This window comes from Bipolaris sorokiniana (genome assembly GCF_000338995.1).
Source record: "Bipolaris sorokiniana ND90Pr unplaced genomic scaffold COCSAscaffold_8, whole genome shotgun sequence".
Taxonomy (NCBI): Eukaryota; Fungi; Ascomycota; class Dothideomycetes; order Pleosporales; family Pleosporaceae; genus Bipolaris; species Bipolaris sorokiniana.
The window spans coordinates 332,155-355,625 of record NW_006911902.1 but is presented as its reverse complement, the minus strand read 5'-3'; the positions used below and the strand labels follow the sequence as shown (position 1 = coordinate 355,625).

The following is a 23,471-nucleotide window of genomic DNA, read 5'->3' as shown; positions in this document are numbered from 1 at the left end:
ATGGTAATAACCCCAACAACTCCAACCCCAGTGGTAATCCCAATGGTGTCAACGAGAACAACAACAGCCCTAACGGAAACAACCCAGGCAACACCAACAACAACAACAACAACCCTAATGGAAACACCCCAAGCAACGCCAACAACGGCGGCACTGGTACTCAAGGTGGTGCCCAAGGCAATGCCCAGGCCGTTGGTAATTCCGCCAACGCGCCCACAGTCGCCTTGGCCGCGGCCTTTGCCGGTCTTGTTGGCTTTGCCGGTCTCTTTTTGTAATTTGGGGATCCAGTTAATCATGTGGTGGTAGGGGGGAACGGTAATCAGCATTAACGATCTTGGTTGGTTTGGAGTGGAATGGGGAGTTATTGCCTTTATTGATATCTTTGTCGCATCGCCTTTGGCTCCCACTATTGCATTTACGAATCAATAACAGAACCATTACCACCTTTTCAAATGTGACTTCTTCAATGGAGAAGTGTGATGACCTTTCGCTGATTGCAAAGTGAAGTCTGGAATATGCCAAGACTGGGAGCAGTGCGTCCAGAGCTCGACTCGACGTAGGAGGAACACCGAGCCGGCAATAGGGTCAAGGTGTTTTCGGTAAGGCTGATTACGCTAGGCAGCTACATACATTGTTGCAGATGGTGAAAGTGCAGCAATGTGTAATGTGTTGCAGTTGCAAAATGCAGTCACTAGGCGATGGCTAGGCGATGATGAAGATGGCAGTCCATGGATCTTTTGCTTCCGGGATGGTGTTCTCTTCATTTTCCAGTGGGCGTCATTGGGCGTGATGAAGAGAGAAAGGCTCGAGAGCCTTTCCTTGACTTTGGTGCAACTCGCTCAAATTTCGCGTCTTCGGGTTTAAGCTCGCCCGTCAGCCATTGTCCCATGTGTGTTTGCCACCTCGTGAGGTCTTCTCCTTTAGTGGCTTCTCTGAGTCTTCGATGGCGCACCAGTCTTTCTGCGACTTGCTTGAGAACGATTTTGGGGGGTTGGTATTCGGTTAGGTTTCCGGGGCTTGCAATAGTTACTCTTTCAAGGTACGCCCTAGTCACTGTCTCCATGATCGTAAGGGTTTTTCCTCCATTCACTACTTTCGTTTCGTTGGTTTGAGGGTTCATCCATTTTCCTTTGACCCAGTGGTCGAGTGGTAGCCCTTCAAGTCCTTTGTCGACATTCAGACGCTTGTACCATCGGTGCTCTCCCTTGGCGATTGTACGCATCATCTTGTGTCGGTCTTCACCTTCGGTGTACTTGATCAAGAGATTTTTGAAAACTGCCAATTTTTCACTCCACTTTTGCAGTGCCTTGACTTTTCCCAACGGCCCAGGCCAGGCGGTGGCGAAACCGTCATTGGATGTATCTGGGCGCCCAGTTCCGATTGAGAGCAGAAGTGCTGGTTCCTTGTCATCCCCCTTTAGTGAGGCGTGTTCGCTGTAAGCAGCATATGAAGGGTTGTTTTCGCGAATTCCACCGTCTTTAAAATTCTTCTTCACACCATTTGCAAACTCAGCTGTAAGCATTTCAAAGTAAAATGGTGCAGCTGAGGTTGCTCTTGTCACCTGCCAGATTTTCATCTTGTCGGCACCAGTATTGTATGGTGTAACCCATGCTGGAGCGATATCCGGGTCGTATTGATGGTTATAAGAGCGAAGGAGATAGGCTTCGTCGATTTGACCGGAATGAATAGCCGTCAGACAGATACTAGCAACTGTTAGCACAAAAGTAGGAAATTACAGATGGGTAGGAAACTACAGGTAGGGAAGAGGGTTTTACTTACGATTGACATATGCGCTCCACTGGCTTGAAATTGGTAGCTGGAGCACCGCTACCCCATGTGGTTGCACTTCGTAGAGAACCGACACCTGATGTTTCCATAGGCACTTGTTCTGAATCCTCCTCCGAGCTCCAAGGGTACCAGTCGTCTCCTGTGCATTTTCCATGTTCCTTGCAGTATTGTCTTACGATATCTTGTACTGCCTTTTCGAGCGGTTTGTGGTCATACTTTGTAGCTAGGGGAAGAATGTTCCTCCTATGCCCAAAAAGTTCATTACCGACTTTACGATAGATTTCGAGGCATTGCGGCACGGTCATGCGCAACCTGGCAAGCATAACAGAGATGAGTCCACCAGTGCTTGTGCCATACATGTAGTCGAAGTAATGACATGGGAGTAGCTCGTCCTCTTTGAATTCGCGACGTTCGGTGCCGGGCACTGGGCCCTCTTGTTCTTGTATTCGGCGCTCACATTCGGCGATCTCGTGCATTAACTGTTGTATGATAAGGAGGCTCGAATAGCCGCGTATACCCCCGCCATCTATGAAAAGAAACGTCAGCATGGAAAACATACGCTTTGGGGAACTGCATGTCAGACTACGGATAGATGGCACTAGCCGCTGACTACACTATTGTAAAGCTGCCACCGACCAGAAAAAAGGACATTCAGACAAGACCAGAGTGCTGGACAGCTACAGGAGTCGCCAGCTGGATAACATGCAGATAGAAAAGCTACAAGGCTATAAAAGGATCCAACGTACCCAACGTAAGTATAAGGTCCTCCCAGCAGTTTTCGGCGGTGACGTTCATCTTCCAGGTTTCTCCAGTCTTGTCGCCCTGAGTCGCAGTGGTGCCAGTTGTTCTTATGCTGAGCGGCCTCGAGGCTGGCTCTCGAGGCGGTTGCAACATGTTGACGGCGCGTGGGTTCAGCTAGTGTGGTTCGAGTATACCTAGTGCTGGGCGCGTGGATGGTGTGTAGGGTTGAATGCTTCACAGGTAGATCTTTAGCCTTGCGTGATTTTTTCGGCGGGTAACGGTGCTAGGTGGTGCGAGGGGGAAGACCGATATTGAAGTGGATATAAGGCTTTAGGGAGCCTCATGACAGTCTCGCGCGTTCCCGCGAAGGGCGCGGTCAGGGTGCAGGTGGAAGGGTGGGCTGCGGCAGTGGCTGGCTCTGCCGCTAGTGAACGGGGCCGCTGGCGAAGCGACGAATAAGAGGCCAAGCTTTTGCAGTCGTGAGGAATGTTTCTCCAGATGTTAGTTATGACCCTCGTACAGGCCCGGGGGCTCCTGTACTCGTGTAACGTGGGGAGGAGGAAAAAAACAGTTAGCTCGACTGCCTATACTGCATCACCCAGGGGTCAGACTTTATTCTATGACGACAGAACGAGCAGTATCGTTATGCTCTCTGTCCCTATTATCGCTGCCTACTCTACATACGAACGTCGAGCGGAGCTGAAATGCAGGGGCGCGAGAAGGCAATTAGGCAAACCTAGCCCGGCGCCAAACAAGGCTGTGAACCAGCTGGCAGCACTACGAGCGGGCAGTGAACATGTAAATACGCATGAATCCGAAGACAACTAAAGCAGATTCATCCGTGCCATGTCTCCACAATGCTCCCCAGAGCGATGTAACAAACCTTGGGAGCTTGGGCACGCGCCCATATCAGAACGCCATGCAGGTGACTCGCCTAACACCCCTTTGCTTGGCCTGCCCGTCATGCGCACCACAAGAAAGCGTCATCCTGCACAGTTCGGTGTAGAAGATGCGCGACAATGTTTTGTAATCGCTCCATCCTGGCCAGCAACGATATGCGTGGATTTGCAGAGGGTTTGCGTCGGCTTGAGTTGAGTTGGGTAGCATAGACGTCGGTGGGGCTGCGTGGCATCCAATCAGCGCTGCCCAAGGCACAGCCGCGCTGTCGGCCAATGAGCGTGTCGAGCGGCCGCACAATCGATATGACAGCATGTCACCGTCAGCCACAGGACGGGGCGCAGCACTGTCGCCCAACAAGGCTCAGGCGTGACGCTGCTGGAAGGCTCGACGGTTCTGGTTCAGCCACGACCTAGACCATCATCACTCCACACCCACCTTTCCACTCACCAGACCCGCCGCCATCCACGGCTATACAAAGCACACTCCACCTGGTTGTCCTTCGTAAACCCAAACATCTTCACCCCATACCAAGGCTCCACTCACTTCGGTCCCTACTCTCTCCCTAGTCCTCCTCACCTTTCTCCTTCAGTCACCGCACGAATGCTAGAAGGCAGCATGACGTTCAAGTCAGTGTCAACATCGGGCTCAGAGTCCAGCAAGGCAAGCTCGCTGTTTGACCTGGACGAAAATGGCAAAAAATCCATCCTCGTATACAAATATCGCTCTGGTGCAAAAGGCCTAGAGTTTAAAACAGAGGGCGAGCTCTGCGCCGAGCTTGATAATGGTAAGTGCTGCCTGGCCTATACCCATCTTTCTGCCTAAAATGGTGACTCTAACGCTAGCAAACTAGACCCCTCATTACCATTTCTACGTGTTACAAGAAAGTCTATACCTCGCGGTAACAGTCGACTCGACATCCTCAACGAAGATCTGCTATCGCCCGCGGAGCGCGAAAAGTACGCAGAGAAACCCACCCTCAAGGCCTCGGTCGCCAACGTAGGCCTGCCCACGCTGGCAAGGTGGAAGCACATGATCCTGGGCAGCTACGACGACCTATACATTGTCTCACGGTTACATACCCCTTCGCCCGAATCAAGCAAAAACAATAGTCCAGAAACCAGCCAGCATGTTAGTCCTGCAGGCACGTTTCCTAATGAGGCGCTGCATGATCGCGATGCCTAGTGGTTATGCATGCCGCTCACCTAACGCCCTCTTTTACAACTATACGTTTGGTCCACTTATGATTTATCTTCGATACCCGCCAAGCACGGCTTTGGAGTACGGCGCTAGATGGAGTTTATGGTATCCTCGCGATACATGGTTGAATATGTTGGTATCTTTAGTTTCTCTTTGGAAGGGTGCTAGAATTAGCTCTCCAGATAAAAAATCCCATGAGCCACGGCTCTCCTCCTACGTATGACTGCTATCAAATCTGCAAGAACAATGTGATGACTGCATTAGCAGAGCTCATGTGAGACAGCAATAACAACAAGCCAGACGGGGATGTTGTTGTGTCGAAGCCTGACACGGCATGGTCAGAAAGCAAGCAGAGCTATTGTTTCGACAGTGGATCCTTGCATGCCCGAATTAGGACATGGTTTGAGAACATGGGATCGCAGCAAAAGAGCCGAGCGGAGTGCTAGACCAGTCAACAAGACGCAGGCATAACCCAGAGGCTCAAGGCGGCTGCTTTCGTGCACGATATATGTAGTATAGTACATCGAGATGTTCTGGTGATGCCATCTCAAGCGCCAGCAAACTTGGCAGTCTTTCCGTTTCAGAATGCACCCGCATATGCAGGCAAATGACGTCTGTGAGAGGGCATAACAGAAAGCTTTTTTCTCATTTTTACATGGAGGAAGCAGACTGCCTGTTGTATTGATTTCACGTGGGAGCATCGGGCCTTCTCAATGGCTGGATGCCACGGCAGACCCGTTTCTGTCTCCATCAGACGGCGCTAGGGGCCCGGAGCTCCACCAGGCAGGCACTGGTACGCGGGGAGCGTCACTCTTGGGTCGGAACTTTTGATGGGGCCCTGCATTGATGCATTGAAGCTTCGACTGCACTTTTGCATCTCCAACACACCACCTTCACTTCTCTTGGCCAACTTTGCGGTGCTTATTGATTGCCCGCTTCTCACACAACATGAGGTTTGTCCGCTACGCCTATCCCTCAGCAATGCTCGCGCATGCCTTATCCAATCGTCACATCGCGTAAATGATGTCAACGGGAGCTAATGCGCGTTTGCAGGTTCGGCCAGCAGCTCAAGCAATCGCTCAACAAGCAGTGGGTCTTCTACTACATCGACTATGAAGGCCTGAAGAACTCGCTGCGCGTCCATCACGTCTGGGACGAAAAGTCGGAGCAGAGCTTCGTCGAACAGCTCGAGAAGGAGCTCGATAAGGTCTACACGTTTCAGCGCGTCAAGGCCGAGGAAATCATTCGTCGCATCGCAGCATCAGAGAAGGAGGTCAGCGATGCAGTTGCGCGCGCCCAGCAGGATCCTGGGAACCCCGACAAGTACGAGGAGGACTTTGACCTGCTCGAGGAAGACCTGAGCGACATCATCGCCGACGTCCACGACCTCGCCAAGTTTACCCAACTCAACTACACGGGCTTCCAGAAGATCATCAAGAAACATGACGTATGTACAGAATACAGATTGTATTGTCTGGTACTAATTCGATCCAGAAAAACACTAGCTGGTTCCTCAAACCCGTCTTCGCCGCCCGCCTCAAGCGCAAGCCTTTCTTCCAAGACAACTACGACTCGTACGTCGTCAAGCTATCGAGGCTCTACGACATTGTTCGCACTCGAGGAAACCCGGTCAAGGGCGATTCTTCAGCAGGAGGAAAGCAGCAGAACTTTGTGCGACAGACCACCAAGTACTGGGTGCACCCAGACAATATCCTCGAGCTGAAGCTCATCATCCTCAAGCACCTGCCTGTGCTCGTCTTCAACCCTAACAAGGAGTTCAATGAGGAAGATGCTGCCATCACATCCATTTACTTTGACAACACAGAAACATGGGAGCTGTATGAGGGTCGACTGAAGAAGACCGAGGGTGCGGAAGCTATCCGACTACGTTGGTATGGAGGCATGTCAAGCGACACCATCTTCATCGAACGCAAGACGCATCGCGAAGACTGGACAGGAGAAGAGTCGGTCAAGGCACGATTCAAGCTCAAGGAGAAGAATGTCAACGCATACCTCCGTGGTGAGCTCAGGCCAGAACAGATCTTTGAAAAGGAGCGCAGGGAACAAAAGAGACCAGAAAAGGATATTGCCTCCGATGAGCAGCTGGCACGAGAGATCCAGTACCGTGTGCTTACCCGCAAGCTGGAGCCCGTCACACGATCCTTCTACCACCGAACTGCCTTTCAACTTCCCGGAGACGCTCGTGTCCGTATCTCACTTGACACTGAGCTTACCATGACCCGCGAGGACAACCTGGACGGAAAGATCCGCTCTGGTGACAACTGGCGTCGTACCGACATTGGTGTGGACTGGCCTTTTAAGCAGCTACCCAAGGAGGACAAGGAGCTCTTCCCCTATGCTGTCCTCGAAGTTAAGCTACAGACGCAGGCCGGAGGTGAGCCACCCCAATGGATCAGGGACCTTACTTCGTCGCATCTGGTCGAGGCCGTACCCAAGTTCTCCAAGTACATTCACGGTACAGCCACGCTCAACCCCAAGCGCATCCACTTGCTTCCATACTGGTACCCCCAGATGGATGTTGACATCCGCAAGCCTGTCAGCCACAACTTTGGTATTGAACGACCCGGTGCGAGCAACGACATCAGTACCAGCGGCAACCTGGACGATGATGACAGTGAGGACGAGGATCTGGCCGCTGACCTCCCCCCTTCCAATGGCAATCAGGACGATGATCGGTTGAGGAGGCTGCGCGAAGTTAGAGACACCATGGAACAGAATGAAATGGCGAGAGCCCGTGATTACGGTACTCTGACCAACGGCAACGACCCCAACGTGCTTGATATCGAAGAGCGAGTTGCCGCTAGACGCACAACCGACAATGATTACCCCATTTACGATTCGGACAGCGATGATGATGAAGACGACGACTTTGAGGCTGCCAGGAGAGAGGGAGGTCTCCGCTATGCTCGAAAGTGGGTTGAGCGAACCGCCTCGAACGTAGGCAGTGCAGTTCTCAACACGGTTGTGGCGATTATTCCTAAACCAACACCTACTGATGTTGGCGACGGAGGCTTCACACTCGGTGTACCCAGCTGGAAACAGCGGGGAGAGGTGAAGCGCTTCAAGGCTCCCAAGGGCAAGCGTAAGTTTTTGGAGCAGATTCTGTTGAAGAGTATCATACTAACACCAACCAGGTATTCACGTCCCTGTCCGTGTTGAGCCAAAGGTACAGCTGGCCACTGAACGTACCTTCCTGTCCTGGCTCGAATTCTCCATCCTCATCGGTTCCATTGCTGCCACGCTCCTCAACTTTGGTGACTCCCTCGCTTTCGCTGCTGCCTGGTCCTTCACCATCATTGCTTGTCTGGCCCTGTGCTACAGCGCTGGACTGTACATTTGGCGTGTCAACAAGATCAAGGAACGAAGGGCGGTGACATACCATGATCGATGGGGTCCTACGCTGCTTTGCTTTGGCCTGTTTTGCGCAGTCGCTGTCAGCTTTGGGTTTCGGCTTGGAAAGGGGGGTGAACATGGAAGTCTCAAGGGTGGGATGAAGGGTTAAGCCGGGGATTGTCCGGGGATTGTCCGGGGATGGGGGTCGGGGTTTGTGTTGTGTTGACTCCGGAAGAAAATAAATGGGTTGGAAGGTAAAAAGATCGCTTTTATTTTTCTTTACTCCGAGGTGTTGTGGGAGCGAAGCATTGCTGTGTTTTTTTCTCTTTTTGGTTTTTGGGGTTTTCTGGCATTACTGAGCGAGTGAAGGTGGTGTGTACGAAAAGAAGAAAATGTAGCTAATGTGCATGACTGTTGTATCAATGACTGTTTTTTCTTCACCTTACCAGCGGCTGTTTGTTCGTGACTCCTGTCACTATCTACACACCGCACACCAGAAATTGGAAATGAAACTTCCCATTTGCAGCTCTTACAACTTGATTATGTACTTTTGGTACATGAATATATATTGGGTATCTTAAGTCTTGTCTCATAAACGGCATTTGTTGGTCCCCTCAGGATATGGAACATACGAGGCCACACCTTTCTAATGCCCACTAGGATGATTTTTTTTCCAAAACCAAAAACGCCGCCAACGCAAAAATGTGTCTATCCGCAAAGTGAGACTACATGTCTGCTTCGGGTTCCATGTCCCTCGGCTCTTTTGGTTCCTGCGACTCGTGGAATTGTATGGCATCATCAATGTAGCTTAACACCGCAGCTAGGCTGTCCTCATCCTGCACGTCAAGTTTGAGGAACGAGACCATGCTGAAGCCGTCAATGAGCTCCGCAACCGCCTTATTCAGCCTATGAAACGACGAGCCGCTCATAAGGCTCTCAGTCGACGCCGGGTCTCTGTATTTACTCTCTTCCTCAGGCGACGTCTTCTTGCGCGCGGGGTCGTCATCGATCAGGTCTGCGTCGACGTCGACGAAGCGCTTCAGGTCGCGCTTAGCCACTTGGCCCTTGACCAGATCCATCTTACTCAGTATATTGATATGGGGCATTTCGAGCATCATCATGGCGCTCATGGCGGACAGGGTGCCGGAGAAGAACTTGGGACGGTCGACGACAAAGGTGGCTTCGAGGAGGTAGGTGGCACACATACGCATGTTGAGCGAGCCGGACGTGAGATGCTTGACCAGGCCCGGCAATATAGGAACGTGCGTGTAGAGCTCGATCTGGCCGGGCATGTCGAAGACGATGAGGTAGTCGTCGGTGACTTCCTCGAGGGGATCGGTGAGCCAGTCGAGGTTTTCCATGAGGAACTCGAAGCAGTAGATGAGGCCGCCATTGGGGCCGAGGCTCATCTCGTCCATGACATCCTCGAGGCTGATGAGGTCCTTGATGTCGAGGTCGGGCTCAAAGGCAAACTCCTCGGCGGCAGGGTCGAGGTTGACGTAGAAGCACGGGCGCTTGGTGTTTTGGAGGTGCTGGATCAGAGCGGTGCAGAAGGTCGACTTGCCCGCGCCGGCCGGGCCCTTTGAGCGGTCAGTGTCTCGGAATGGCGGTCAAATCGTGGGGAAAGGGGGCCGTTACCATAACCAGGGTGCCATACTTGCTCATTGTCGCAGTCGGGATGGGTTGATGGTAACGCGCGTCATGCGGCTGGTCGAAACGTCGAGGCGGGCGCGGCGGGATACTTTTCTGCCGTGAGGGCGGTGGGAGCGGAGTGTGGAGTTTGTCTGGTTGGCCGGGCGTGGCTCGGGCGGCAGTCGTTGTCTGAAGGAAGGCTCGGGGGACGGACAATGGCGTGCTCCTAACGCTGGGCTTAGTGTTAGTGCGGCAGTCGCAGTTCGGCCTTGGTCTGCGCGCTTTAACATGGCCCTGCACGTTTTTTTCGGCAATTTGGGACAGACGGCCCATTCTGCTGCTGCTTAAATCCACTCCAGCCCCTCGACTCCCCCTCCTTCTCTTCTCCTTCACTCACCCACCTTCTTCTTCTTCTTCCGTCAATTTACACGCGGTCGCAAGTCCTACACTAGACCTCCCTCGTTCTCTCCCCACCTCTCCACATCCACCACAATGACTGTCCCCAACGGCTCCGCAAAGGTACCCTCGACAAAAAGTCCCCGAATCACCCCGCCATGACCCTAACATTTTTCCCCAGGGTAACACCTTCCTCTTCACCTCCGAGTCTGTCGGTGAGGGCCACCCTGACAAGATCTGGTACGTTGACGTGTCTTTTTGCTTTCAAACTCCGATTCGGTCGGTCGGCGTATTTGCGGCACATGAAAGCCCAAAACTATACTCCGCCGGTTAGTTCCCTCAGGCCGACCACTGCTGACACCAACTGCAGCGATCAAGTCTCCGACGCCATCCTCGATGCCTGCCTCAAGGAGGACCCCCTCTCCAAGGTCGCCTGCGAGACCGCCGCCAAGACCGGTATGATCATGGTCTTTGGTGAAATCACCACAAAGGCACACCTCGACTACCAGAAGATTATCCGCAATGCCATCAAGGACATTGGCTACGACTCTTCAGAGAAGGGTTTCGATTACAAGACCTGCAACGTCCTCGTTGCCATTGAGCAGCAGTCGCCCGACATTGCTCAGGGTCTCCATTACGAGGAGGCTCTCGAGAAGCTCGGTGCCGGTGACCAGGGCATCATGTTTGGCTATGCCACCGACGAGACCCCCGAGCTCCTTCCTCTGACCGTCCTCCTCTCCCACAAGCTCAATGCCGCCATGACTTCCGCCCGCAAGGACGGTTCCCTGCCATGGCTCCGACCCGACACCAAGACCCAGGTCACTATTGAGTACGCTCACGATGGCGGTGCCGTCATTCCCCTCCGTGTCGACACTGTTGTCGTCTCTGCCCAGCACAGCGAGGACATCACCACCGAGAAGCTCCGTGAGGAGATCAAAGAGAAGATCATCAAGAAGGTCATCCCCGCCAACATGCTTGACGACAAGACCGTCTACCACGTACGTCCTCTCTCTGCCTGTCTTCATATACACCCGTGCTAACATGTTTTAGATCCAACCCTCTGGTCTCTTCATCATTGGTGGTCCTCAGGGTGATGCTGGTCTTACCGGCCGTAAGATCATTGTCGACACCTACGGTGGCTGGGGAGCCCACGGTGGTGGTGCTTTCTCCGGAAAGGACTACTCCAAGGTCGACCGCTCTGCTGCCTACCTTGCGCGCTGGATCGCCAAGTCGCTTGTCAATGCCAAGTTGGCCCGCCGTGCGCTCGTCCAGCTGTCATACGCTATTGGTGTCTCCGAGCCGCTTTCCCTGTTCGTTGAGACCTACGGCACCTCGGACAAGTCCTCGGACGAGCTTGTGGAGATTATCCACAAGAACTTCGACCTCCGCCCCGGTGTCATTGTCAAGGAGTTGAACCTCATTGACCCCATCTACTTCCAGACCGCTAAGAACGGTCACTTCACCAACCAGAGCTTTACTTGGGAGAAGCCCAAGGAGCTTAAGTTTTAATTTCATAATGCTCGACGCATAGAGTGGGATTGAATCAACTTCATCCTGCAAAGACTTAAGATTTATGATGACGACGACGACATCACATGAGAAAGATTTGCATATCTTTGGGAGGCGGGTAGAGAGCCTTTTCAACAAGTGTTTCACGGCGTCCAGGGCAAAATTTTTCACCCATGATACCAGCCCGTTAGTTCTTTCCAAAAAGTTAGATGCACGTTTCCTTTTCATATAGAGACAGCCTAGGGCAGGCTGCTAGATACAAAAGCTTCAACATTTGGGGCAGTAGTGCGTTATCAACGCGCACGTTAGCCTTTTTTCTGCGGCACGCCGCATGTGGAGGAAAGTATAAGGACTACCAGATTAGGAGAAATCAAATATGAGCCTGAGCGTCTGCTCTGGGCTAATACCTCAGCGTAGACGGGTCGGGCACTTTACCAAGCCACATACAAAAATCATGCCAGTTCCCAATGATTGTGATGCACATGTACTGACAAGGCATTGTCATCTAACCCTAGTTTGTATGTACTTGCATTTGATGAGGACGAATGCGGATAGTAGACACGGGTGTGTGTCATCAAATAAGTCGCCCGGATTATATATTGTCTCCATGTCTAGTATAGCTATGATATTCACTCCATAATTCAAGGAGTAAATTTTCCATTATCAAAGAAAGAAATGCAGTAACCAACAAATAATCAAAAAAAAACACTTCTCTGAGACCCTTGTGACACACCCAAGACCACATGGGCCCCACGTGCACCCGTCACACAACCGTCCCTTGTCAAAAAAGGAGTTTGAGTTACAGCGACGACGACGACGGGGTAACAACGGCGCGCGGCTGCGGCGACAACGGGACCCTGCATATTTTTTACCTACTACCTTATTATTATCCCGTAGTACTGGCCCCTCTCTTCCCCTTTAGAAAAAGCGTGTGTCACACATACATGACCTCGTGACTACTCCGAACTCCGGGGTTCCCTTCGGCTCTTCTTTTTTTTGGGGGAGGGGACGTGAAGAATTGAGCGTAGGGTCGAAGTACGGCGATGATGGCGGGAAAAACAAAGAGAGGGAGATGGAATGTAGTGGAAGGAGTGGGGGTGGTCTGATGGTAGGGTGTTGGATGTAAGCGTAGTTGGTTGGGTGGGTATTCGGGGATGGTGGGAAAGTGCAAGGGTGGTGGAGGAGGAGGAGGGCCTAAGATGTTGGTAAAATTAGGATTCAATACACAGGTATAATAGAGAGTTTTTTCTTTTTAAAAAAACCCCCCACCTTCATGGGAATAACATGAGGAATGGAGAAAAATGTAGCCGAAATATCCCAGTTCGCTGTTTATTTCATAGAATAGAATGGACTAAAGAGTCCAGAAATGTCATACATATGTACATACATGGTTACGCCCCCCCACCTTCCCCCAGAGCGGAATCGTTATAAACAACGGTATAAGCCGTAGATGTATAAAAAAAGAATCCCCTTACTTCAATCCTTACTGTGCCTTGAACTTCTATTTCTTCTATTTGATTTCATGATATGCATGCAATCCGTCAACAAGCTTACACTTCACCAGCAAATACACTGCCACTGCCTACACTACCACCTAAATCCCAGTAGTTTCTTGCCGAGTTCCCGCTCCGCTTGCTCTTCTTGGTGCTCTGGCTAGCGCAGCTACTGCTACTCCTCAACTTGGCCTTTTCCCTCAGTCCAGCTGGGACCGACGGCGGCGAGTAGTATGTCGAGTATCGTCTCGACGATGACTCCCTTTTGGTTTGAGCAGCGGACGACGTCGGGAGTCTAGCATCGGTCGTCGTCCTATCTACCAAAGGGTGGTGCTGGCGGATGATTGCCGCTCGGCGCGCTGAGCTCATGTTGTCGTCTTCTGCCCCTCCCGACCGTGGGGCACTGGTTGTGCGGGCAGACGGCGGTGGAAGCGAAATGCTCGACCGCCGGGAAGAAAAGCGTTTAATGAGAAAGTTGAAAATCATCGTGACGTCAATCTCGCGTTCCCAGTATTCGCGCTCGCGGGCAAGTTCTTCGGCGATATCGGGTGTAGGGATGGGCGTTGCAACAGATGAATCCAACAAGTCGGCGTCGTTGGGTTCTTCTTCAATCCCCCATAACGAGGCTTCGCTATAGGTATGGGATGCTTGGGCTGGAAAAGTAGGGGCGAACTGGGCTGATGCAGGTAATGTGGTCGGCTGAGAACTTGTTGGTCGTGAGGATGTGGCGTCGGATGCGAGGGTCGTATTAGATCTTACCGGTGTAAGACCTGCATAGTCTGGTATTGATTGTGTTTGTTGATATGTAGAGAAAGCCCCGGGGTGCTCAGAAAGTTGGTTGACCAAGGTTCCCAGCTCCACGGCTACCCTCTCAAGTAGCTTCGTCTGCCAGGCATCATCTGAAAATCGTGAGGCATCGATTCCTGCATCCTCCAGAGCCTTATCCGCGGAGAATTCAGTAGGTGTGCCAGGGGTGGGCGTTGGTGATTCATCTGATATTGTCTCCCCGAATATGACTGAGAGTGTGTTGTCGTCAAGACCGATGAGATCTCGAATCACCCGTCGTGTTATCCGTTGCCATAATGTGAGGCTCTCAGGACTTTCCTCAGATGAGTCGCTCTGTGCATCAGAGACAGATTGGGCCTGCTGCGGCACTGCACTCGATGATTGTTGGGGTGCGTTGGTACTTTCCCTCCGACTCCGCGTAGTACTAACCATGCTCATTCGCCGTCTTCGCCTTGTTTCCCTCTCAATCTCCTCTAACAAGGCTTTGCTTTGCTCCAACCGCCACCTCTCAATACGCTGCCGCTTCTCCTGTTCTGTGGTCATTTCGTCGGTATCGTCAAGTATGGTCAAATGTCGCTGCACACTCGAGCGCCGTCTGACTAGTCGCCTCCGCGAGCGCTCAAAGTGCCACATGTGTTCTTGCATAGTCGAGTCTGGTTTGAATTCGCCCAGCCCATCGTGGGTTGGAAGCACGGTATCTCCACTTTCCTGCAGTCTGCTCACCGGGGCACCGTATTCAGATGGTTCATGGAAAGCATGCAGGCCATCATCGAGACTATCAAGTTCCTCCTCTGTGCCAAAGGACGTGCCGACATCATCATCCTGATTCGAGCGAGCGACAGTTTCGAGTGAGCCAAACTCACTGAAACGCGACAGGCCAGCTGTGCGCGGTGTTCGCTCAGTCGAGGTGGTGTGTGTGCGGGTGGTGGTTGAGGGGGCGGGGGGAGAGAAGAGAACCCACTCCTCTGATTGCTCGAGAGACGTCTTGACTTGGGGCAAGGCGGGTGTGGCTTCGTCGACGCGTTCTGGGCCACGGTAGGAAGTCTGGCGGCCGCTCTGTGGCCTATGCTGCTGTAAGAAGGCCATAGTGCGGTAGGCCTAGTTTGGTGTCCAAGTTTGTTGGTAGTGGCGACGAGGGGAGTCACGGCGTCAGGAACCAAGGCACGTGGACGTCGACCAGATGGCGAGAGCGATGATCGGGTTGGTGATGTGCTGCTGTTACTTGAGGGGAGGGCGAAATGGGATGAGCACGTCGCCCGGACAGCAGGTTCTTTGTGTTATCGACGTGCTGGTCGCATGCCCCCCTTGCGAGCTTCAGCTGCGTTAGCGGAGCGAGGGGAAAGCGTAGGTGTATGATGTACAGATGGCGCTATGGCGGCGCTAGTGCCAAACAGGTTGTTTACTGCAGGCGTAAGCGGTGGATGATCTGGCGCAATTCTCGGGAAGCGGGCGGGGTTCCTGTGACCCAGAGACAAAACTCAGAGGCAGAAGAAAGGGAGACGTGGCGATGGCACGAGAGGAGCTGAAGCTGATGGGATGCAGGCCGGCGTGCTTGGGTGTTGGTTCAAGTGCATGTAAGTGAGCATGTAGTATGTATGTATGTGGTATGCAGTTGGGGAAGGCGTAGGGCGGCAGCGCTGATAAGATAACGACGACATGCACCTGCACTACTTTAGGGGTCCCACCCCATGTCTGACGGCGGCCAAATGGTTCGACTGATGACGAGATGAGCCAACAATTACTCACTCGCAGCATACTCCCTTGCTCTGTGTTGGACTTGCCTGTCCGAAGAAGGGCCAGCCCAGTCTGCTCCCGACTCAATGGGCGTTGTCGGGCGCCAGACCTTGGGCCATGAAGAGAGCTAAAAGACGTCACGCAATCGCCCATGCCCGCGCGTCCTCGTGCAAGTTGCAGATGTGCCCCCAACTCGGCCTTGACGCCCCTCAGACCCGTCCTGCCTGCCAACCAATGCTTATCCCTCCAGGAAATCGCTCTGTTTGAGCCATGGGGGCCAGAGGTTGAGCTGACTAGGCAATCTGTTGATTCCCGATATACCTACGAAGACACCGGCGTCGACGTCAGATATCCCGAGCCTTTTCCGCACTAACCATGACACCTGTCTCGGCGACTTTCGCCCGCTAAACTTTCTCTACTCGGCAACACCAGTGAATGTAGTATGACATACCCTCGTAACGAACCTCATTTTTTTTGCTGGAAACATTTCCCTTGACTCACCCAGAGGCAAACACTTCGCTACAAATCTCGGCCTTGACGTGCGTGCTCCGAAAAAGGGCAACTTTGACTTTAGAATAAGAAAAAGTTTCATTTGCGCGTACGGGGGGGCTACGTATGTAGGTATCTCAAAACAACGCCAGCGTAGTATAGTAGTACAGATGCAACAAAACGCCTTGCAGCTATACAATAAGTGTAAACAATACTCGTCCCAATCAATCATTCCAGTCGTCATGGCTTCAGTCTTCAAGATGCAGAATCATACTCTGCTCCAAAAACGCGTTTAGCGTCTTCTTCGCTCATCTCCTCGCCCTCGCCAAGGTCGGCCCACGTCTTGACAACATGCGACCTCTCTCCAGCACGCCTCTTAAGAGTGCATTCGCCGTTGCCTTGGCAAATCTCTTGCCGTCCAAGGTTCTTGAAACGAGGCCCCAACGGCCCATTGACGTAATGATATTGGCCCAAAAAGCGGTATTGTCGGGGGTCGCTAAGTGGGTAAAATTTGTCGCCCCAGTGGCCAGCAAAGTAGAACCACGACGTCGGCGCGACGGGGTTGAGATTAGATGAGACAAGTCGGTCTGTCCGATAATCGTACCTGTACGAGTACATGTTGAGTACGGGGTCCCAGAGAGGGCCACGATCAGTAACGTCGTGCAGAATGCCACCTGGCAGAACATATGGATGAGTGCCCTCGGTCGCATACATGGCATGGGTTCCTGTGGCAGAAAAGCCAATAGGCTAAATGTGTCAGTTTAAGCCGTTATATTGAGCCTTGCATTAACTTACCCTCTTTCCACTCTTCTCTACAGCATCCCAGGCATACGCTTCACCAAAACTGTGTTCACTAAAGAACACTGCCTTTGGTTCACCGTGGTGAAACCGGACCACCGTGTGCTCCCAATCACCTACATGGTTACCGAAACGCACGTTGAAGACTGCATTGCCGAGGTTGTAGCTGTAGAAGAAGAACCAGAAAGCGTCGACAACTCCGTCGCCCTTGTCTACCACGACCAATGGCACAGGTGCATCGCTACGCCCGCCAACGACCCTCTTGCCCTTGTATTTGCGGCGCACACGACGCAATTCTGGTCGCCAATACCTGTCATCATCATCATCGGCGTCGTCGATAAGTTCGTCGCCCTCGGGTGTGCTTGTGGGAATGGGCCCTCCAGGAGCTGATGGGTCAGGTCGAATGCCACCTCGTCCTTTGGTATCACCCTTGCCCACGTGCCACCAACTCGACTTCCTACCTTCTCTGTCTTCTGTAAGATGCCCTTTGGCTCCATCATCATGCTTCAGGTCATCATCACCGTCATCTCCGTTTCCTGGTACATTGGGAATATTGTAATCTGCACCCAGCCATGCCGGGCGATCCTCTACATTGTCATCGCTCTGCAAGTACACAAATCTCCCCCACTTGTTAAGTTGCCCAAGATTGCTGATGGTTGGGTGATCACTTTGGGCTTGAATGGGCGTGTAGTTCAGATGAGGCGTCGTATGCACCAAATGGTCAGCCATATCTCCTGGCCAGTATTCTTCTCCCGAGAACAGGTGTATGAGAGGCGCATGGTCTATAACGTATTGTGGGATCTCGAGCTCGGGATCTGGATTGTAGTCCGCGGGTATGTCCCGTGCATCTTTCCAGAAGTCGTTCAGGTCGGTCTTGTCTGACTCCTCTATAATAACCGTCTGGCCTTGTGTGCCAGATGCTGCTGTAGTCCAGTGTGCTTGGTTCAGATGCGCCAGGCCACATATCCCAAACCAACTGCACGCTTTGCGATCTAGCCAAGATTTGGACGATGCAACCCATTCAGTTTCATCTGCGCGCTCATCACCGGGTGTCAACTTGTCGAACAGGAAATCCTGGTAAAAGTGCGAGAACGTGAATAATCCGAACAATGCGCCTCCAGCGGCGGCAACAGGTTTCCTGCCCTTCATTTCAGTCTCCTTCTCACTCAATGAGCTCTCAACGCCAGCGCCGGATGTGTGAGCCTGCTCAGACGAGTCTTGTCGCAAAGGATGTGTTATAGGAATATCGATGGTAGGAATGAGTTCTTCGTCGTGGGCGTCTTGCGCAGCATCTGGCTTTTGGATCGAAGTATCGGAGGAGTACGTTGCTACGGGGGGATATTCATGTATATCAGCCTCGGGCGTAGGAAGCAACGAAGGCAGGGCTGCTGATAGTGGAATCTGCACTCCGCCATGATGCAAGTACGGAACGAGTGGCACTGACTAGTTAGCTTTCATCCATAAGCTCCGAATGGAGACGCCACAGAATAATCCCATACGGAATATCTGAAGCCGGCACTGCCGGTATGCTGACAAAGAAGCTGCAGGTGACAGGTATGATTGCCATGAGCAGCAGTGAATCAGCCTCGCGATGGGCAACGCAGGGAACAGCCGCAATGATGAGCGACGCTGTGACTGCGAAAAGGCCCACCAGGGCTGGATATGAGCTAATGACACGCTCGAAATCCGGCGGGGAACGGACACGGCGGAAGGTAATGATGACCCGAAATGGTGTTGTATGGCCGGACTTGGGCGGGAGCAGACTCACTGATGGAGAGTAGATAAGCGCAGGCAGCCGATTGGCGCTAGAGTCACGTTGGGGAGATGCACAATGGTTAGTAAAAGGATGCGATCAATATATCAAGCAGGAACGTATGCAGTAGATGTTTTGTGCAGAGTGGCGCGCGCAGTGGTGGTTGATGCGTTCAGGATAGCTGCCGGCTGGGCGTACGTCGTCAGCGCTAGCTGGGGACGATGCGGGAGGCCTCGGCAGGCAAGCGGCTCTCCATGCCATGAACCTAGCATCCAGGCACGGCCTATCGATACAACATGATATCGGTAGATAAGCCATGTGTGCAGTTTGTGCAGTCTGTTCTGTGTCTCTGTATAGCCAGCGTGACTATGAATGGCACATCAACGCGTCAGACGTGGCCTCACTTGCGGGTAACCATTCTGTGCTGCATCCAGTCGCGACGCGAGATGCATGCAGATGCAAAAGACTCTTACTCTACTCCCCGTAGAATGGGACATGTCGTTGACCATCTATCTTAGTGCAATGTATACTGTACACACGCCCAACTTTAAGCTCATTCCTCACCCTTCCGCAGCTCTGTGCCAAAAAGATATGCATGGCGTTGAGACATACAGCCTGAACCCGATATAAACACAAAAAAATAATGGTTGTCTCCGCTCCCAGAATCGAACTAGGGACCTTTCGATTACAATTGCAATTACAGTCGAACGTGATAAACCAACTACACCAAGCGGAGTTGTACGACTTTTCAGCCGTGCTTGGACTTGTGATGTGAGAACATCAAATCACGATAAATATATCATTAGTTGGTTGTTTCTTTGTACAGCAAACTGTACCTGAGATCGGTTCGAAAACTTCGGCTATAAATTACCATCTTCCAATGCCTTTCGACTGACCCCACTGCGCTGCATCTTCTATCACCTTGAGCGTCTGAAAGCGCCCAGCACCATGACTAACAGCGAAGATGATGAATGGGAGTACGAGTACGATGAGACGGAAACGGAGGACTTTTATATTCCCTTGGATCTTTCCAACGTTCCAGCAGCTCAAATCCCTATGGTGTCGCAAAGTAGGCCGGGGCATCCAACTTTGCTCAAAAGCCGACTGCGCGCGCTGAACGCAGCTCGAGGTCAGCCGGTCGAGGTTGCAGCCGGTGCAAACGCCAGACAAGAAACGGCAAACATGGGCGAAGTGCAAGTGATCGGATTGCACACGCCGAATCCACTGGTCATGTATAACGGTCAGTTGTTGAGTTGCCATTGGACCTCGACTATCGGAACCGACATGTTCTTCGTGAAACCGGATGCGGACACGACCCAGCCATTACGATCTTTGCCATCGGTCGACTTGCTATCTCTGGGGTCTGCAAAATTGGTTGCAAAAGTTGGACGACTGCGGCCGCGCGATGATGTCAACCACGCTGATGATGCCCAAGAGCCGACTGAATCTATGCAAGGTGCGGGTGATGGTTCAAGTCGGGCCGCTGCGACTTCTGGTGAAAGTGAAGGACAACAATCCGGTGGCGAGGCCAAGCCAACGTCGACAAACTTTCTCGCAAGACTAAACGAGGCAAAATTGAAGAGAGGGGAGAAGTCGCAATTGGCAATCTCCAAAACATCCGATGGGTCCCGTCTAGTTGTGGAGAAAGCAAATGTTGTGACCGGAGCCCCGTCGCAAGAAAACGACGATACGGTTATGGGAGGCGTATGAGAAATACGGAGCAGAGCGAGCAAACCTGGGGAATCGTGCGACATATCGGCTCCTCGCTGAAAGAAGGGGACATTTGCCACAACCAGTCAAAGGTGCTCCCTGAAATCACTGAGTAGCGAAGTAGCTGAGATTGACGTTTGCAGCCTGACTGAAAGTAGCAAAATGCTTGTTACGTGAATGACGCGGGAGGGTAACATCATTGGGAACGAGCCCTTGAGCAGATCACTGCGGGGCTTTGATGTATTGCGGCTTCCTCCCGCCTCCGAAAGCCAGGGTCTTTGTCCTGGCAAGGCCAACCCTAGACATCTGCATTTGGGATGTATGATCAGACAGTTTCTGCGAAAATGCGCTGTAGACACTGAATCGCTCGCCTGTTATCCTGATATCTCATTCAAAATTCATCCCTGAACTATCCCCTATAGTCTTCCCCCACGTGTTGTTAATGCAGAGATCTGTAGACAGACGGAGCGTGGAAGCCATTATTAATCAGGCGTTGGAAATAGCCAAAGTGAAGGGCTGCTATTCGCAATGCACAGCTGATGAGAGCAATGAGTACTTGGAACGCATCGAGGGCGATGTACACCAGGCACAGGATGACGGTATCATATCCGAAGATACTGAAAGAACAGTCTCAGAAGAGGTGGCAGATTGGCTCGAGTCTCAGGAATGCGACGAGTTCTGGAAGTCCAGGCTACGGCAGCCGCGTCTGGTAGTAAGTGGTATTACCCAAGAGTCTAGTTGGTCTATCTGACCTTTTCAGATACCCAGTGCAGTTCAATTGGCCAGACATATCAAAATGAGTGCTACTCTCCAAGTGGCACCCTACAGCGGTCTCATTTCATTCGAGGCGCTTTTACATTTGATCGCCTTAGAACTACTAGCAACTTGCTACACGTCATCATCAGGCTTAATCGCAAGCTGTTTTCCTCTCCTGGAACGACATAAAGATACGAAACCTACTACAGCATTGCGTGCATATTCGAAATCTCTATTTTCCCCAGCTTTTGGTCACCACGCTCATCCATCTTCCGAAACAGGTTCTTGGCCAGGTCTTTGTATGGGACCGTCGCTCAAGGAGAAATTAGGAGAGCATGACAGTCGTAGACGCCGACAACAGAACGATCAGGAACAGCATATTTTGGATCTCTCAGGAGCTGGCTGGGCAGATGGACCGCCCCCAGAAGCGATGCGCATGGAGCTAGACAGCAAATTGTCAAAAGCTAGCTCGAGCTCTTCAGTGGGACACGAGCCAGGGTTTTTCTCACAACTGATATGCCAAACAGCAGTACCCAGGAGCCATCGGCGCAAGTACATCACCATGTTCTTGGACGGAATGTCATCAGAGTGGAAGAGACAGAAGCAATAGTGGGCTAAGCTTAAGCCTCGTCAACATGATGACCAAACGTCCTCTCGTAAAAACACCAATGCACGACCTGTACAGCGCATACCACCTGTACTTCACCTTCGTCCTACAAAAACTGCGCCATCAATCGTAGTAGAGGAAGACTTCTCCGTCAAGAACTCTCATGCCTCGAGGCGACGTAGCTCCGATCCATCTGATGGCACTCCTCTCACTCATTGCTTCCAGATTCCCGAGATCCGGCGCATCTCAGAAGCAACAGATGGGAGTCAGTCTTAGGATTCATCGACAGCCGACTCCGTACGTGCTTGCGAACGCGGGGATCTCATAGTTGCTCACGATCACTTCGTCGACACTCCAGATGGCCCATATACAGCACGTCAGCAGCAGAACTAGTGGAAGAACCTGCGTTGGCGACACAACGATACTGGTTTCCTATCCTCGCCAGCCGCCTTCTTGCCGATGAAGTCTACTCTGTCAAGCCATATTATTCCAGAGAGTGACTACTTTGGGAAAGTTCATATTGGCAGACGCACGGCGGATGAGAAAGAGGAGCATGGTATTGCTACAACAGAAGATGGTGGCGCGCGCTCTACGATCGACAACAGTATTGAGACTCCGAATTCCATAAAAGAGCCAGGGGATAATGACAAATTGAACCAAAAGAAGCCGAGAAGCGTCAACGAATCATCAATGCGGGGATGTGAGTTTCGAAGACCCACTCGGGGTAAAACAAGAGAAGAACTCGATCATTATTCTGCTAAGATAGGTTGGTAACGCTTGAGGTTTACTGAGACATTATAATCAGCTGGACCTTGGCTTTATTATACAGCTCAATCGCCAAGGCCGTCTCTCATAAAGAAGACCTGTCAAATCTAAAGACCAGTGTGTCTCTCATCCCTAAAATTGGGTTCTCAAAATCATTCTTCTTCCTCTCATGCAGCTTGAAGCCAACCTTTCTCAATACATTCTGACTTGAGACCAACTCTGGGTCCGTGTGTGCTTCTGCGTATTCGTATCTCGGTGCCAACCGCTTCCCATTGTCCGTGCAGCCATTGGTGCTGTTCCCGTTTTGTGTACTCCCGTTGCTTGTCGGTCCATTTGGATCTTCATCCCGGTAATCTGCAATGCAATTGCCGGAATAGTGTTCGAAAAACATGGGCATGAACGCACGCAATGCTTCCGTAGCGTATCCTTTCCCCCAGTACGAAGCATTGAACATGTATCCTACCTCCGGTGCGCGGACAGCACCAATGAGGCCAATGAGGCGTGGACCATCGTGAGGCTCCAACAGAACGACTGCGAAATTCCAATTGTGTTCAACTTGGTGGCACTGCGAAGCTACTAGTTAGCCTACAAACATCCCCCAAAAAGCTATTCGAGGTAGGAAAATGCTTCTTACACCTTGTATCCATGCCTTTGTAGCTTCAATTCTGTCCGAGGGGAGAGTAGATGTATGCATCATGACCTCCGGATGCCTGCGCATCTCCAATACGTCATCTGCATCTTCGATGCGCAACGGGCGGAGCAGCAACCGTTCCGTCTTGACGAATAACCCGGGGTCAACCACAACCATCTTTTCGCAAGCTTCAGGAACAAGAAAGTAGTATCGAGAGTAATCTCATCATAATATATATTTGTTGGCACAGTGTGCGCGCGTTTAAAAGAGTCAGATTGGCAGTCGTCTGTGGCACCCAGTTGGAACAACTGGCGGCGCACAGGGCTGAGCTGGTACCTTGTCATTGTAGCCTAAAAGAGAGCGTATGTTAGAAAAAAAAGGACGCTAAACCGCTTTTCCTTCCACGCCGATATCCCCGAAGCTTTCTCAACC

The 23,471-nt window shown here is 51.9% G+C and overlaps 10 protein-coding genes and 1 non-coding gene across 11 annotated transcripts; 5 read left to right on the top strand and 6 right to left on the bottom strand.

The window, feature by feature from the left end:
* Nucleotides 1-760: 760 nt before the first annotated feature.
* Nucleotides 761-2,682, bottom strand: COCSADRAFT_171765 (uncharacterized protein; the record flags this gene model as incomplete). Its single annotated transcript, XM_007702408.1, has 3 exons — nucleotides 761-1,703; nucleotides 1,780-2,314; nucleotides 2,535-2,682. 3 exons carry the CDS (start codon nucleotides 2,680-2,682, stop codon nucleotides 761-763), a joined length of 1,626 nt encoding a protein of 541 aa, XP_007700598.1.
* A 1,150-nt stretch (nucleotides 2,683-3,832) lies between these two features.
* Nucleotides 3,833-4,854, top strand: COCSADRAFT_37280 (uncharacterized protein). Its single transcript, XM_007702194.1, has 2 exons — nucleotides 3,833-4,213; nucleotides 4,280-4,854. The coding sequence occupies exons 1-2, from the start codon at nucleotides 4,045-4,047 to the stop codon at nucleotides 4,609-4,611; spliced, it is 501 nt and encodes a 166-aa protein (XP_007700384.1). The 5' UTR covers nucleotides 3,833-4,044; the 3' UTR covers nucleotides 4,612-4,854.
* Nucleotides 4,855-5,489: 635 nt separating this feature from the next.
* COCSADRAFT_190747 (uncharacterized protein) lies at nucleotides 5,490-8,508 on the top strand. Its single transcript, XM_007702407.1, has 4 exons — nucleotides 5,490-5,579; nucleotides 5,680-6,073; nucleotides 6,121-7,729; nucleotides 7,782-8,508. Exons 1-4 carry the CDS (start codon nucleotides 5,575-5,577, stop codon nucleotides 8,147-8,149), a joined length of 2,376 nt encoding a protein of 791 aa, XP_007700597.1. The 5' UTR covers nucleotides 5,490-5,574; the 3' UTR covers nucleotides 8,150-8,508.
* A 50-nt stretch (nucleotides 8,509-8,558) lies between these two features.
* COCSADRAFT_181758 (uncharacterized protein) lies at nucleotides 8,559-9,656 on the bottom strand. The gene is made up of 2 exons (XM_007702406.1): nucleotides 9,619-9,656; nucleotides 8,559-9,560 (listed from the first exon to the last, which is right to left on the bottom strand). Exons 1-2 carry the CDS (start codon nucleotides 9,643-9,645, stop codon nucleotides 8,706-8,708), a joined length of 882 nt encoding a protein of 293 aa, XP_007700596.1. The 5' UTR covers nucleotides 9,646-9,656; the 3' UTR covers nucleotides 8,559-8,705.
* A 244-nt stretch (nucleotides 9,657-9,900) lies between these two features.
* Nucleotides 9,901-11,979, top strand: COCSADRAFT_118440 (uncharacterized protein). The gene is made up of 4 exons (XM_007702405.1): nucleotides 9,901-10,131; nucleotides 10,190-10,248; nucleotides 10,379-11,006; nucleotides 11,059-11,979. The coding sequence occupies exons 1-4, from the start codon at nucleotides 10,105-10,107 to the stop codon at nucleotides 11,515-11,517; spliced, it is 1,173 nt and encodes a 390-aa protein (XP_007700595.1). The 5' UTR covers nucleotides 9,901-10,104; the 3' UTR covers nucleotides 11,518-11,979.
* Nucleotides 11,980-12,822: 843 nt separating this feature from the next.
* Nucleotides 12,823-15,375, bottom strand: COCSADRAFT_37276 (uncharacterized protein). The gene has a single exon (XM_007702193.1). It carries the CDS (start codon nucleotides 14,880-14,882, stop codon nucleotides 13,068-13,070), a length of 1,815 nt encoding a protein of 604 aa, XP_007700383.1. The 5' UTR covers nucleotides 14,883-15,375; the 3' UTR covers nucleotides 12,823-13,067.
* Nucleotides 15,376-16,122: 747 nt separating this feature from the next.
* Nucleotides 16,123-18,718, bottom strand: COCSADRAFT_37275 (uncharacterized protein). The gene is made up of 3 exons (XM_007702192.1): nucleotides 18,586-18,718; nucleotides 16,815-18,256; nucleotides 16,123-16,766 (listed from the first exon to the last, which is right to left on the bottom strand). Coding segments are annotated over exons 1-3 (1,935 nt in total). The 5' UTR covers nucleotides 18,587-18,718; the 3' UTR covers nucleotides 16,123-16,274.
* Nucleotides 18,719-19,220: 502 nt separating this feature from the next.
* Nucleotides 19,221-19,306, bottom strand: COCSADRAFT_t47. Its single transcript has one exon. It is a non-coding gene; the product is annotated as a tRNA-Tyr (tRNA).
* Nucleotides 19,307-19,458: 152 nt separating this feature from the next.
* COCSADRAFT_37274 (uncharacterized protein) lies at nucleotides 19,459-20,713 on the top strand. The gene has a single exon (XM_007702191.1). It carries the CDS (start codon nucleotides 19,519-19,521, stop codon nucleotides 20,278-20,280), a length of 762 nt encoding a protein of 253 aa, XP_007700381.1. The 5' UTR covers nucleotides 19,459-19,518; the 3' UTR covers nucleotides 20,281-20,713.
* Nucleotides 20,714-20,722: 9 nt separating this feature from the next.
* Nucleotides 20,723-21,689, top strand: COCSADRAFT_181753 (uncharacterized protein; the record flags this gene model as incomplete). Its single annotated transcript, XM_007702404.1, has 2 exons — nucleotides 20,723-20,992; nucleotides 21,041-21,689. The coding sequence occupies 2 exons, from the start codon at nucleotides 20,723-20,725 to the stop codon at nucleotides 21,644-21,646; spliced, it is 876 nt and encodes a 291-aa protein (XP_007700594.1). The 3' UTR covers nucleotides 21,647-21,689.
* A 671-nt stretch (nucleotides 21,690-22,360) lies between these two features.
* On the bottom strand, nucleotides 22,361-23,357 carry COCSADRAFT_37272 (uncharacterized protein). The gene is made up of 2 exons (XM_007702190.1): nucleotides 23,043-23,357; nucleotides 22,361-22,973 (listed from the first exon to the last, which is right to left on the bottom strand). The coding sequence occupies exons 1-2, from the start codon at nucleotides 23,214-23,216 to the stop codon at nucleotides 22,494-22,496; spliced, it is 654 nt and encodes a 217-aa protein (XP_007700380.1). The 5' UTR covers nucleotides 23,217-23,357; the 3' UTR covers nucleotides 22,361-22,493.
* Between the last annotated feature and the right edge of the window lie 114 nt (nucleotides 23,358-23,471).